Genomic DNA, 13238 nt, shown 5'->3' with positions numbered 1-13238 from the left:
GATATATTTGGAGGAAAAAGGGGGAGGCTTGCAAGCCGAAGAACAACATCCCAACCATGAAGCACGGGGGTGCTTCATGTTGTGGGGGTGCTTTGCTGCAGGTGGGACTGGTGCACTTCACAAAATAGATGGCATCATGAGCAAGGAAAATTATGTGGATATATTGAAGAAACATCTCAAGACATCAGTCAGGAAGTCAAAGCTTGGTCGCAAATGGGTCTTCCAAATGGACAATGACCCCAAGCATACTTCCAAAGTTGTGGCAAAATGGCTGAAGGACAACCAAGTCAAGGTATTGGAGTGGCCAGCACAACGCCCTGACCTCAATCCTATAGAAAACGTGTGGGCAGAACTGAAAAAGCATGTGCGAGCAAGGAGGCCTACAAACCTGACTCAGTTACACCAGCTCTGTCAGGAGGAATGGGCCAAAATTCAACCAACTTATTGTGGGAAGCTTGTGGAAGGCTACCTGAAACGTTTGACCCAAGTTCAACCATTTAAAGGCAATGCTACCAAATACTAATTGAGTGTATGTAAACTTCTGACCCACTGGGAATGTGATGAAAGAAATAAAAGCTGAAATAGATCACTCTCTACTATTATTCCGACATTTCAAATTCTTAAATTAAGTGGTGATCCTAACTGACCTAAAACAGGGAATTTTTACTCGGATTAAATGTCAGGAATTGTGGAAAACTGAGTTTAAATGTATTTGGCTAAGGTGTATGTAAACTTCCGACTTCAACTGTGTACAGTACATGGATGATTTATAAAGCCAGGCACATTTAACAGTTAGGCTATTGATTATAGACCTAGTGAAGTTGGAGTTTCTCTCTCTTCTCACTTTTCTTAGACAATTGATTCAAGTGCTGTTTTCGTCTCCTAACTCCGCTGCTGCCTCAGCTGCATTGTACTCAACACCAATCAGTCCTCTCAGACAGGTGTGAATCAGACAGCTGTCTTGTACACCATGATTATTATATATGTTTTTGCTACTGCTCGACTAAAGAAATCTCGGTTGACCAACAGCCTATTGACCAAACAATTTGTGCAATGGAGTTTTGGCCTTCCATGGTGACATCACCATGCTGTAAATGTGTTGATAGACCAAAAAGAAGAGAGTTTCCAACCTCTCTGCCAATAACAGCTCATTTCACATTTTCCCCTCCCCGCTTAGACAGTCCTAGCTAAACTATTCCTGGAGAAATTGCTCTTTGCTAAGCAGTTTTTCTTTCTTTTTGGCCATTTTAATTGAAAACTATCATAGTGAGGTACTTAATTGTTACCCAGAAATAATTTGATATTGAGATCAAAATGGCTGCATTGGACCTTTTTAAACACCTATTTTATAGTGCAATCCAGTGTATGTATTGCTAAATGTATTGCACACATTACCCAACGAGCCGTCTGTTCCTCTCGATATGTACTAGTTCATAAATAATAAGCATATCCATTACACGTCTCTGTGTCATTTGTCAGCAAACGCAGTGAACAGAGCGCGGTGAGCGTACTGGGCCTGCTCTCGCTCGCCGAGTCGCCTTGCATGAGAGCACTTTATTTTAGGCTAATGAGAACCTCTTTAGAATACACGAGTTAGTGTCTGTGTGAGTTACTGTGTGTGAGTTGCTGTGTGTGTGCAGCAGAGGATACTTGAAAAGCCTGAAAGCTTTTTTAAGAAATTACCCAAGCGTATAAGAGATTAACTTAATGAAAGAGGTGCCCAGGAGAGAAACCAAAAATGTGTGTGCTGTTTTCTCTAGCTCTGAACAGAGGTAGGCCTGACAGGATGGTGTCGTTAGGAGTAAAAATTGAAGTGTTGTTTTACTGCAACGCAGGGAAGTGCCACTCAAAATATGAGCTTCGGTAATTCATACTGAAGTGTCTAGTAATAGATCTGTTTATTCATGTTCAGCGAGGAAGAAATGGTCTCGTGATCCGCCTTCGTTTGTTCTATTTTAATCCTCCCTGTTATTATGTTTTTCAGATCGTGTAACAGAGGTGAATACCAATGTCTACGTCACCAGCTTTGGCCCAGTTTCAGATACAGACATGGTGAGACCACATTCTAATCTTACAAGTACCCTGTTACCACACTGAGCCAAACTAGGCTGAACCAAGCCAAGCTGTACTGGGCTGGGCTGGTTACACATTCACCATAGTTGCTGTAACTGTGCTGGAATGGGCAATGTGAATGGAAAAGTATGCAGGCCAGCACAGTACAGTTTTGGTCTACCCTATAGTGTGAAGCAAGCATGTAGGGAAATTAGTTTAACCTGACCACATTAAATGTACCACTATGTAGAAATCTCTGCAATTTATTACCATGACAACACAATTATGATAAACAAGATATGACAGGAATGGACCAAATTGGTTCTTATAAATTGTTTCTGTGGTGTTTTACTATAATATTATACTGTTGTAAGAATGGTTTGAGGTAAACACTTACGTTTCTTTATTGTAAAACACCACCGAAGCCATGGTACCACACAACAGAGCTCTTAATTACTACACAAGAACGTAGAAAAACCCAATTCTGATTTTGCCATTTCAGGTATTTTGTTTACTGTTTTGTTGCAAAACCATGACACCATTCTGCACCATTTTCCTTTCTGTCGCTTATTTGGATCTCTTAGTCCTGGTCGTATTCATTAGGGCACACCATATCAAAACATTTTGCAACTGAAAATGAAAACAAGCATTTCTCATTGGATGGATTCCATTTGCCCCTTTCTGTTTCCGTCCATTTTCTTCAGTTTGGTGCCAAATGAATAGGACCCTGGTGTTTGTTCCAAGCAGCTTTGCCTGGCTCTAGTGGAGCACCAAAGCCCCCCCTAACACTGACGCCTTAAGATTAGGGCTCCCCTGATCGTCTTCAAAGGGCCCTGGCTTCAAACATAGCCAAGAGACCCCTCTCTCCCTCTCTCTTCCCCCGGACAATCCATCCGCTCCTCTCTTTCTCTTCTCTGGCTAGGCATCACACCTTGTTACCTTTCAAAACCTCAAAATCTTTCCCCTTCGCTTTCCTCCACAGCAGACTTAAGATCTCTGTAGCCAATGCTCCAGCTTGCATCCCCTATTCAATTTCACTGTTCAAGGGACATGTTTAAGTCAGGTTCTGGAAGAATGAGGGAGAGAGAAAAGGAGCGATAAGGCGCACATGTGATTTATTCCCATTGTGTTGCTACCTTTGCTACATTGTTCTACCCTTCTTCATCCTGAGTGCTATTTCACTGTCTGGACTCCTTTCATTCTCTTCTTTTGATGTTGTTTTCTTAGTTTCTTTTCAAAGGCAGAATTGTCCCTTCTTTCTTCTTCCCTGGAGCTCATCCCTATACATCGTTTTCTCTTCACGGCAACACCTTTAGCAGTCTTACTATAGAGAGAGATGTGTTCTCTTTTTCCACTCGGAGCCGTGCCTATTCCTTCAACAGTTTTGTCTTATGAATTATAAAAAAAATTACAAAAAAATCGACTCGTTATTCAAGTCACTTCTTCATTTATCTTGGGCTTGTATTCAAGAAAATACACACACCGATTTTTCATTCCACACTCACAGTCCCATTTTAAAAATGGCAATATCCCACATGAGCCATTTTTTAAATGAACATTATTGTAGGAGCCGTTTTGGCCTGTGTGTTTGTTCTGTATATGTTGTCTGTGTGGCCGGGAGTGTAATTGCCTGAATATTACCGTAATATAAGATGCACCCAAATTGGCTCCAACAACTACGAATCAACTGTTATCTATGAAACAATTATGATATTTGAAGAGCAATGCAGAATTCAAAACCTATCACCCCTAAAAGCAACCTATACATTAGGCATAAGTTTCCATTAAGTATTCACTAGGCGAGTGTGTCCCATGTCGTGGTAAGGAGCGTTAACTTAAGATGTGTACGATCGTCTTGATGCAAAGCCATGCCTTAAACACCTAGGGAGACGATCAGTATGATCGTTTAATGTGTGCATGGTTGATGGTAGCTTGTAGACATGATTGATAACGCCACATAGCAATCTTTGGGATTTCCATACTGAGTCCAGTGGACTACATGAGGTGCAAATCTACTTTGATAAAGCACAGAATATTGTTATCTGTTGTTGCCATCAAATCGCTAGTGGCTGAAGGTAAAATGATGAATTGACTGTTTTCATTGCCCATGTGGTCTCATAAGCTGTGATGTGCTCACACCTAAGGCATGTTTTTCATTCCAGCTCATATGATTTTGAACACAGCTAGTAAGCACACATGCACACCTCTTTCAATACCCTTTGCCCCGGAGGCTGTAACAAGCCAGGCATCCTTTGGAGAATGAAGGGAGAAGCAGGAGGAGAGAGAGAGAGAGATTGTTCTACATCAGCACTGTATCTCATGGCGCCACTTCTCCAGGGCTGCTAGATCAAGTAGTGGGGTTGGATAAGCAGGATAGGTACATGGCACTAACACCAGGGACCTCACCTTGTATAGGCTGCTCCGCTCTAAAGAAAAAACATAAAACTCCCATTCGGTGTGGATTAATGGCAGGCCCAAGTGTATGCAGGAGGAGCAGTGAGTCAGTAATGGATGTTATAGGGGCTGCATTGTCTGGAGGGGATAAGACAGAGAGAAAGGGTGCCATCCACCTAAGCTTCATTACAGGCTGTTTTCACAGCCTCTCACTAGGTGCTGCTTGTGATTTATCCGTTTACATTTGAATAATTTAACAGACCCCTTGCTCAAGGGCACATCGACAGATTTTTCACCTCGTCGGCTCGGGGATTTGAACCAGTGATATTAAGGTTACTGGCCCAACACAAACGGCTAGGCAAACTTTCAGGGCAATTGTAATATAGTATGGACTGACAGCTAAGGAAGGTTCAGAAAGGCAGTTGGTACAACAGAAGATATTGTGCCATTTTTAGGTGAAGGTGCAAGGTTCATATTCACAGTGCAGAAATAATTTGCAATAAAACATTTTTATATATATCTTTTTTTTAAGTGAACTTACGGTTCAGGGTTTTATTGTCTGTAATCGTCACCTGTGGATGATTGCTGATTGTTGACAACAACAATGTTACTTCTGCCCACAGGAATACACGATAGACGTGTTCTTCCGGCAAAGCTGGAAAGACGAGAGGTTGAAATTCGACGGGCCAATGGACATACTGCGGCTGAACAACTTGATGGCCAGTAAAATATGGACTCCGGACACGTTCTTCCATAACGGGAAGAAGTCGGTAGCTCACAACATGACCATGCCCAATAAACTACTGAGGATTCAAGACGACGGCACCTTACTTTACACCATGAGGCAAGTACAGCTCAAACCAAACTATTTGAATTAGTGTTAGAAATTATTAATGAAGTTGAATGAAATATTATTACTGTAGCAGGTTTAGCTTGTTCTTTCAATTTATGTGGAACCAAAACACACAGTCAAAAGTATGACCACCGTACCCAGTCTCCCCCAACGTCACCCTCAACCCAAACAAATTTCATTTGAATGCATGACACACATTGCATGTAGCACGTATCCCCTTGTTTCTCCTCATCGAACCAGTCTCAGTGTACGCCTCCCTTTGCCGCAGTAACCCCCCTAAATCAATAATTATGTTATTTATTGCGATATTTGACTCACTCAGTGCCAATGACGGGGGACATTATTTTGACAAGTGAGTCCCTGTAGAATACAGATGAAAGCATTGCCCAGTCAGAGGCCATTTGAATGGAATCACTTAGGAAAAGAGCATTGTCAGGTCCTTTAGGCTGGAACTGATATAGATAGAGAGCATCTCCACTGCACACAGTGCAATATATTTCAGAAATAGCCCACTATAAATCTGGGGGATGCTCATAGTATGTGTGCCCTATAAGCATTCTCTATCTCTATAGCTTTGGTTTCCATCAACTCTGGTTTATTACTGATTGCACCTTAGTTTAGATTAAAAAGAGGCTCTCATGCTTGTTTTGTACAACTCCATTGGTTGTTCATTCTGACACTACCAAACACGATGTAATAGCCGTAACTATTGCATACTGGTTCACATCAACCGTATTTGATGGAACAGTGCAGAAAATAACAAAGTGAAAAGGGTGTATGCCTGCACAGTTTGGTCGGCACGAATGTGCGTGTGTTTTTGGATGTTACAGTGACGCATTGTGCCCCGCGTGTGTTGTATCTAGGTTGACGGTTCACGCGGAGTGTCCTATGCATCTGGAAGATTTCCCCATGGACTTCCACTCATGTCCCCTGAAGTTTGGCAGCTGTGAGTAATGCATGATTGACAAGTGCAGAGACACACAGGGTCACTGAGGGCGGCAGGGTATGACTCTCATGAAAAGGAAGTGTGATTTGAAATGCATGCAGGAATCAAATGTCTAGTTGGAGTTGCTCAATAGGTCATGTGTCATATGTTGCCAGGTCTGACTTAATAGATCTGTTGAGAGAAAGGGATAAAGCCTGTGCTAAGTACCGTAGAACTAAAGATCCAATTGATTGGGAGTCCTACAGAAAATTAAGAAACACCAGTAAAACTAAAACTAGAAATCCAAAAGCATCCTCCTATGGATAATACAGAGCCTTCCGAATGTATTTACACCCCTTAACTTTTCCACACTTTGTTGTGTAACAGCCTAAATTTAAAATGGATTCAATTTAGATTTTGTGTCACTGGCCTACACACAATACCTCAATAATGTCAAAGTGGAATTGTGTTTTTAGAAATGTTTACAAATTAATAAAAAATGTAAAGCTGAAATATCTTGAGTCAATAAGTATTCAACCCCTTTGTTATGGAAAACCTAAATAAGTTCAGGAGTAAACAATTGCTTAAGTTAAATAATAAGTTGGACTCATTCTGTGTTCAAAAATAGTGTTTGAATGGCTACCTCATCTCTGTACTCCACATATACAAATAATTGTAAGGTCCCTCAGTCGAGCAGTGAATTTCAAACAATTGCAATGACTAACAAAGAAGGTCACCTATTGGTAGATGGTAGAAAAAAAGAAAACATTGAATGTCCCTTTGAGCATGGTGAAGTTATTCATTACACTTTAGATGGTGTATCAATACACCTAGTCACTACAAAGATACAGGCGTCCTTCCTAACTCAGTTGCTGGAGAGAAATGAAATCGCTCAAGGATTTCACCGCCAATGGTGACATTAAAACAGTTAAAACAGAGTTTAATGGCCGTGATAGGAGAAAGCCGAGGATGGGTCAACAACATTGTAGTTACTTCACAATACTAATCTCAATGACCAAGTGAAAAGAAGGAAGCCTGTACAGAATACAAAAATATTCCAAATGTTTGCAATAAGACACTAAAGTAAAACTGCAAAAAAATGTGATAAAGAAAATAACTTTATGTCCCACTCCATATTTTTGTGGCTGTATCATGTTAAGGATATGCTTGTCATCGGCAAAGACTAATTTGTTTTTTAGGATAAAAACAAATGGAATAGAGCTAAGCACAGGCAAAATCCTAAAGGAAAACCTGGTTCAGTCTACTTTCCAATAGACACTAGGAGACAAATTCACCTTTCAGCAGGACAATAACTTAAAACACATGGCCAAATATAGACTGGAGTAGCTTACCTGTCACGTATACTCCCTCTCCAGCCTCTAGGTCATCAGGCTGCTGATTATCCCGCACACCTGTCACCATCGTCAAGCGCCCCAGAGCCTCATGACACTCACCTGGACTCCATCACCTCCTTGATTATCTTCCCTATTGTAAGGTTCAGCTTTTCTTTTCTTAGTCAACCTTGTGTTTTTTTTTTTTGCGTTCTTGAACTTAGCCCTGTCTTTCATTTTTGTTCATTGATTTCACCTGTGTTCGTTTCACACCTGGTCTCATCAGCTCCTTATTCAGTTCTTTCTGGGTTTTTTTTATGGTTGTGAGGTATGTTTGTTTTTGACTACCTACCTGTGTTTGACCATTGCCTGCCTGTGACCACGATTTCTGCCTTCTGCAAAGGCTTAATAAACATCTGCCACGCTCTGCGCGTGAATCTACACCTTTTTCTCCCTGAGCATTCATTACAGAAAACAATACCCCACAACCATACAAACAAAAAGAACTGAACTAAATAGGGAGCGGATGAGACCAGGTGTGAAACGAACACAGGTGAAATTAATGAACAAAAATGAAAGACAGGGCTATGTTCCAGAACACAAAGAAACAGGGCTACGTTCAAGAACACAAAGAAAAAGAACACAAGGTTGACTAAGAAAAGAAAAGCAGAACCTTACACCTATATCTGTCACTCCCCTTGGTTCTTTCCTCAGGTGTTATTGACTCATGTCGTTGCGTTGTTTGTGTTTCGTGTTTATTGTTTTGTTTATTTATTAAAACACTCACTCCCTGTACTTGCTTCCCGACTCTCAGCGCACTCGTTATATTACCAAGATGACTTTGAATGTTCCCCGAGTGACCGAGTTACAGTTTTGACTTAAATTGGCTTGAAAATCTATGGCAAGACTTGAAAATGGCTGACTAGCAATGATCAACAACCAACTTGACAGAGCTTGAAGAATTTTAAAAAGAATAATGTGCAAATATTGTACAATTCAGACGCGCAAAGCTCTTAGACTTACCCAGAAAGACTCACAGCTGTAATCGCTGCCAAAGGTGATTCGAACATGTGTTGACTCAGTGTTGTGAATACTTCTGTAAATGAGATTTCAATGTCAATAAGTGGGGTATTGTATGCCGATGGGTGAGACACAACAAAATGTGGAATAAGTCAAGGGGTATGAATATATGTATGTATACAGTATATAAGTAGTTCATTTTATTAGTTGTATCAGTAGTTGTAGCAGTATTTTTATTAGTTGTAGGCCTATTTGTAGTTTTTTTATTATGATTATTTCATTTGTATAATTATTAGACAGTAGTTGCCATATTATTCTTGTTACTAAGTATAGTTTTTTTTGTTTAGTGTTTTTCATTTGGACACTTGAAAACGAGATGATGCATCTCAAGAGATTTGATCCTGCAGAATTTCAAATCAATAGCATAAATGTACAGTACCAGTCAAAAGTTTGGACACACCTACTCATTGCAGGGTTTTCTTTCTTTATACTATTGTCTACATTGTAGAATAATAGTGAAGACATCAAAACTATGAAATAACACATATGGAATCATGTAGTAACCAAAAATGTTAAACAAATCAAAATATATTTTATATTTGAGATTCTTCAAAGTAGCAACTTTGCACAATCTTGGCATTATCTCAACTAGCTTCACCTGGAATGCTTTTCCAACAGTCTTGAAGGAGTTCCCACATATGCGGAGCACTTGTTGGCTGCTTTTTCTTCATTCTGCGGTCCAACTCATCCCAAACCATCTCAGTTGGGTTGAGGTTGGGTGAATGTGGAGGCCAGGTCATCTGAAGCAGCACTCCATCACTCTCCTTCTTGGTCAAATAGCCCTTACACAGCCTGAAAGTGTGTTGGGTCATTATCCTGTAGAAAAACAAATGACAGTCCCACCTAGTGCAAACCAGATGGGATGGCGTATAGCTGCAGAATGCTGTGGTAGCCATGCTGGTTAAGTCTGCCTTGAATTCTAAATAAATCACTGACAGTGTCACCAGAATGGATGATCACCAGCATGCGGAGATCATCCGTTCACCTACAAAGACACGGCGGTTGGAACCAAAAATCTAAAATTGGACTCATCAGACCAAAGGACAGATTTTTACCGTTCTAATGTCCAGTGCTCGTGTTTCTTGGCCCAAGCAAGTCTCTTCTTATTATTGGTGTCCTTTAGTAGTGGTTTCTTTGCAGCAATTAGACCATGAAGGCGTGATTCACGCAGTCTCCTCTGAACAGTTGATGTTGAGATGTGTCTGTTACTTGATCTCTGTGAAGCATTTATTTGGGCTGCAATCTGAGGTGCAGTTAACTCTAATGAACATATCCGCTGCAGTAGTGGTAACTCTGGGTCTTCCTTTCCTGTGGCGGTCCTTGTGAGCCAGTTTCATCATAGCGCTTGATGTTTTTTGCGACTGCACTTGAAGAAACTTTCAAAGTTCTTGACATTTTTTGTATTGACTGACCTTCATGTCTTAAGGTAGTAATGGACTGTTGTTTCTCTTTGCTTATTTGAGCTGTTCTTGCCATAATATGGACTTGGTCTTTTATAAAATAGGGCTATCTTCTGTATACCATCCATACCTTGTCACAACACAACTGATTGGCTCAAACACATTAAGAAGGAAAGAAATTCCACAAATTCACTTTTAACAAGGCACACCTGTTACCTGGAATGCATTCCAGGTGACTACCTCATGAAGCTGGTTGAGAGAATGCTAAGCGTGTGCAATGCTGTCATCAAGGCAAAGGGTGGCTACTTTGAAGAATCTCGAATAGAAAATATATTTTGATTTGTTTAACACTTGTTTGGTTACTACATGATTCCATATGTGTTATTTCATAGTTTTGATGTCTTCACTATTATTGTACAATGTAGAAAATAGTCAAAATAAAGAAAATCCTTGCAATGAGTACTGTAGGTGTGTCCAAACTTTTGACTGGTACTGTAGTTGCGGCCACCAGCTTTGAATTAATCACCACTGTGACCTTTGTTTTTGGTGTCATTCAGCGCTGCTCCTCGCTCTCCTCCATGTCAACAACACCATCACATTTTGTCATTTCCAAGAGGCAGAATATCATTTCTTTACTTCATTTGATTTGAGCCTAAACCCTTTATAAAATCCCACACCATAACAAACAAAACAGGAGAATCAAGACCAGGAAAGACACAAGGATAAGAATAGATTTGGTTTCTGCTGCTACAAACTTCCACCAGTTACAGCAATAATCATTGCATAACCGCTGAGGGTGTTGAATCGTTTCGATAACCATAACAAAGAAATGGGGCCAAATGCTTCAGCCCTTAAAAGCAACAAAAAAAAAGCTTAGTGAGTCAGTATGTGACATTGCATGTTGTGAAGTACACTGCAAGCCATCCACTGGCTGTAAAATGTTTGACCTATTAACCCCTAAAAGCTAAAAGTCTAAGCCTGTGGGAGGGGGGGGTTCTACTAAGCTAACATATGAAATAGTTTTAAGATGGTCATACCATGGATCATTTAGCTATTTTATTTTTTATTTTAGGCCCCATGCAGGTTTAAAAAAAATATACAATTTGATACAATATTGAATTTGTCTTTTACTGCTGTAGCCATAGAAACGAATTGAATAACACATTCATAAATGGCAAAACAGACAGTCAAAAAATAAATCATAAAGAAGGTTTTTTAGTGTATGTCCATACTTCCATTCATTTTAGAAACCAGTACTGAGTTACATTGATACACTTGTGGGTTTCGTAGAACACCATTGTGTTTGTGAGTGTCTCCCCTTTCCATAATGAATGCTATAGACAGAAGTTGTCAAATCGGCGGTACTGACTTAAGACGAGTCCCGTGGGGCTTGTGGGCCAAACCGTTCAGACGCTGCAGACGTTTGTTTGTGAGTAGACCGATTTTCAGGATGCCTCTTAGTCTGCCAAACAGCACTGTAGCTCTGCCACTTTCCACTGCAGATGTGGAAGGCCGACATAGGCGGATGTGCAGGATTGAACCTATCTCTAACTTAAACAGACGGATTTTGATGGGGATTTTTGTATTATGTTTATTGATTGACGCATGGCTGCGTCAATCGACTATAGGGGGAAACTCATCCATTGCCAATAACCAATTAATAATACAAGCCTTACTTTAAATGTCAAGATGAATTAATATGTTAAGTGTTTTCATGGCGCAGCAAGACTCGCAGGGAGAGAATATGATTCCCTAATGGCATTGATGACTCACTGTTTGTCAATGTTTACTATATGAAATGTGTTATCCTCTTGATATCTGTGTCTCTGTATAAAACACCCACGATTAGGAAGATGCGATGGCTTTGGCAGAAGTGGCTTTCTGCCAAAACCATCACATCTTCCTTATCGTGGGTGTTTTATACAGAGACACAGATATCAAGAGGATAAGACATTTCTATATACACTGAGTATATATACCAAACATTAGGTACACCTTCCTAACATTGAGTTGCAACCCCTTTTGCCCTCAGAACAACCTCAATTTGTCAGGGCATGGACTCTTCAAGGTATCGAAGGCGTTCCACAGGGATGCTGGCTCATGTTGACTCCAATGCTTCCCACAGTTGTGTCAAGTTGGCTGGATGTCCTTTGGGTGGTGGACCATTCTTGACACACACGGGAAACTGTCAAGCAGCGTTGCAGTTCTTGACACAAACCAGAACCTTGACACCTACTAACATACCCCGTTCAAAAGCACTTAAATATTTTGTCTTGCCTATTCACCCTCTGAATGGCACACATACACGATCCATGTCTCAATTGTCTCAAGTCCTTTTTTAACCTGTCTCCTCCCCTTCACCTACACTGACTGAAGTGGACTGAACAAGTGACATCAATAAGGGATCATAGCTTTCACCTGGATTCACCTGGTCAGTCAATGTCATGAAAAGAGCAGGTGTTCTTAATGTTTTGTATACTCAGTATATACAGTACCTATCTAAAGTTTGGACACGCCTACCTATTCAGGGGGTTTTCTTTATATTTACTATTTTCTGCATTGTATAATAACAGTGGAGATATCAAAACTGTGAATTAACACGTATGGAATCATGTTGTAACCAAAAAAGTGTTAAACAAATCAAAATATATTTAATATTTTAGATTATTCAAAGTAGCCACCCTTTGCCTTGATGACAGCTTTGCACACTCTTGAATGAGCAGGTGTCTAAACTTTTGACTGGTACTGTATATTATATACACACTAATATGGTGTGATTTAGATCCTATATAATTTATACTAGGTGTTAATTTCTTAAGTCAATAGTAATTTTCTTTCAGTTGCCTAACAAAATGTAATGAGAACAAAATGTACAACAGTCATTGAGATAAGCATCTGGAGTAGATTTTTTGTCGGAAATTATACAACCCTTAAACAGTTCAGTGACGTAATATACACGTTTCTCTTAAATGATCAGAAATGACAATGAATCACTGCCCTATTTTCAAATGCCACACTGATGGTGTTACCCTTACTCTTTTTGTGATCTTAGATGCCTATACAATGTCAGAGGTTACTTATGTTTGGACCAGTAAGCCTGCCGATTCTGTGGTGGTGGAAGGAGAGAGCTCCCGTTTGAACCAGTACGACCTGCTCGGCCAAACAGTAGGCCAAGAAACCATCAAGTCCAGCACAGGTAAACT

The 13238-nt window shown here is 40.2% G+C and overlaps 1 protein-coding gene across 1 annotated transcript in view; it reads left to right on the top strand.

The window, feature by feature from the left end:
- The window catches only part of LOC106611612 (gamma-aminobutyric acid receptor subunit alpha-2), a 61618-nt gene that overhangs the window by 12777 nt on the left and 35603 nt on the right, over positions 1-13238 (top strand). Inside the window, exons 4-7 of the mRNA XM_014212000.2 lie at positions 1985-2052; positions 5070-5290; positions 6163-6245; positions 13088-13231. Of these exons, the coding sequence (XP_014067475.1) occupies positions 1985-2052; positions 5070-5290; positions 6163-6245; positions 13088-13231 (516 nt within the window). The remainder of the gene's footprint in view (positions 1-1984; positions 2053-5069; positions 5291-6162; positions 6246-13087; positions 13232-13238) is intronic.

This window comes from Salmo salar, chromosome ssa09 (genome assembly GCF_905237065.1).
Source record: "Salmo salar chromosome ssa09, Ssal_v3.1, whole genome shotgun sequence".
Taxonomy (NCBI): domain Eukaryota; kingdom Metazoa; phylum Chordata; class Actinopteri; order Salmoniformes; family Salmonidae; genus Salmo; species Salmo salar.
This window is presented reverse-complemented; position numbering and strand designations above follow the sequence as displayed.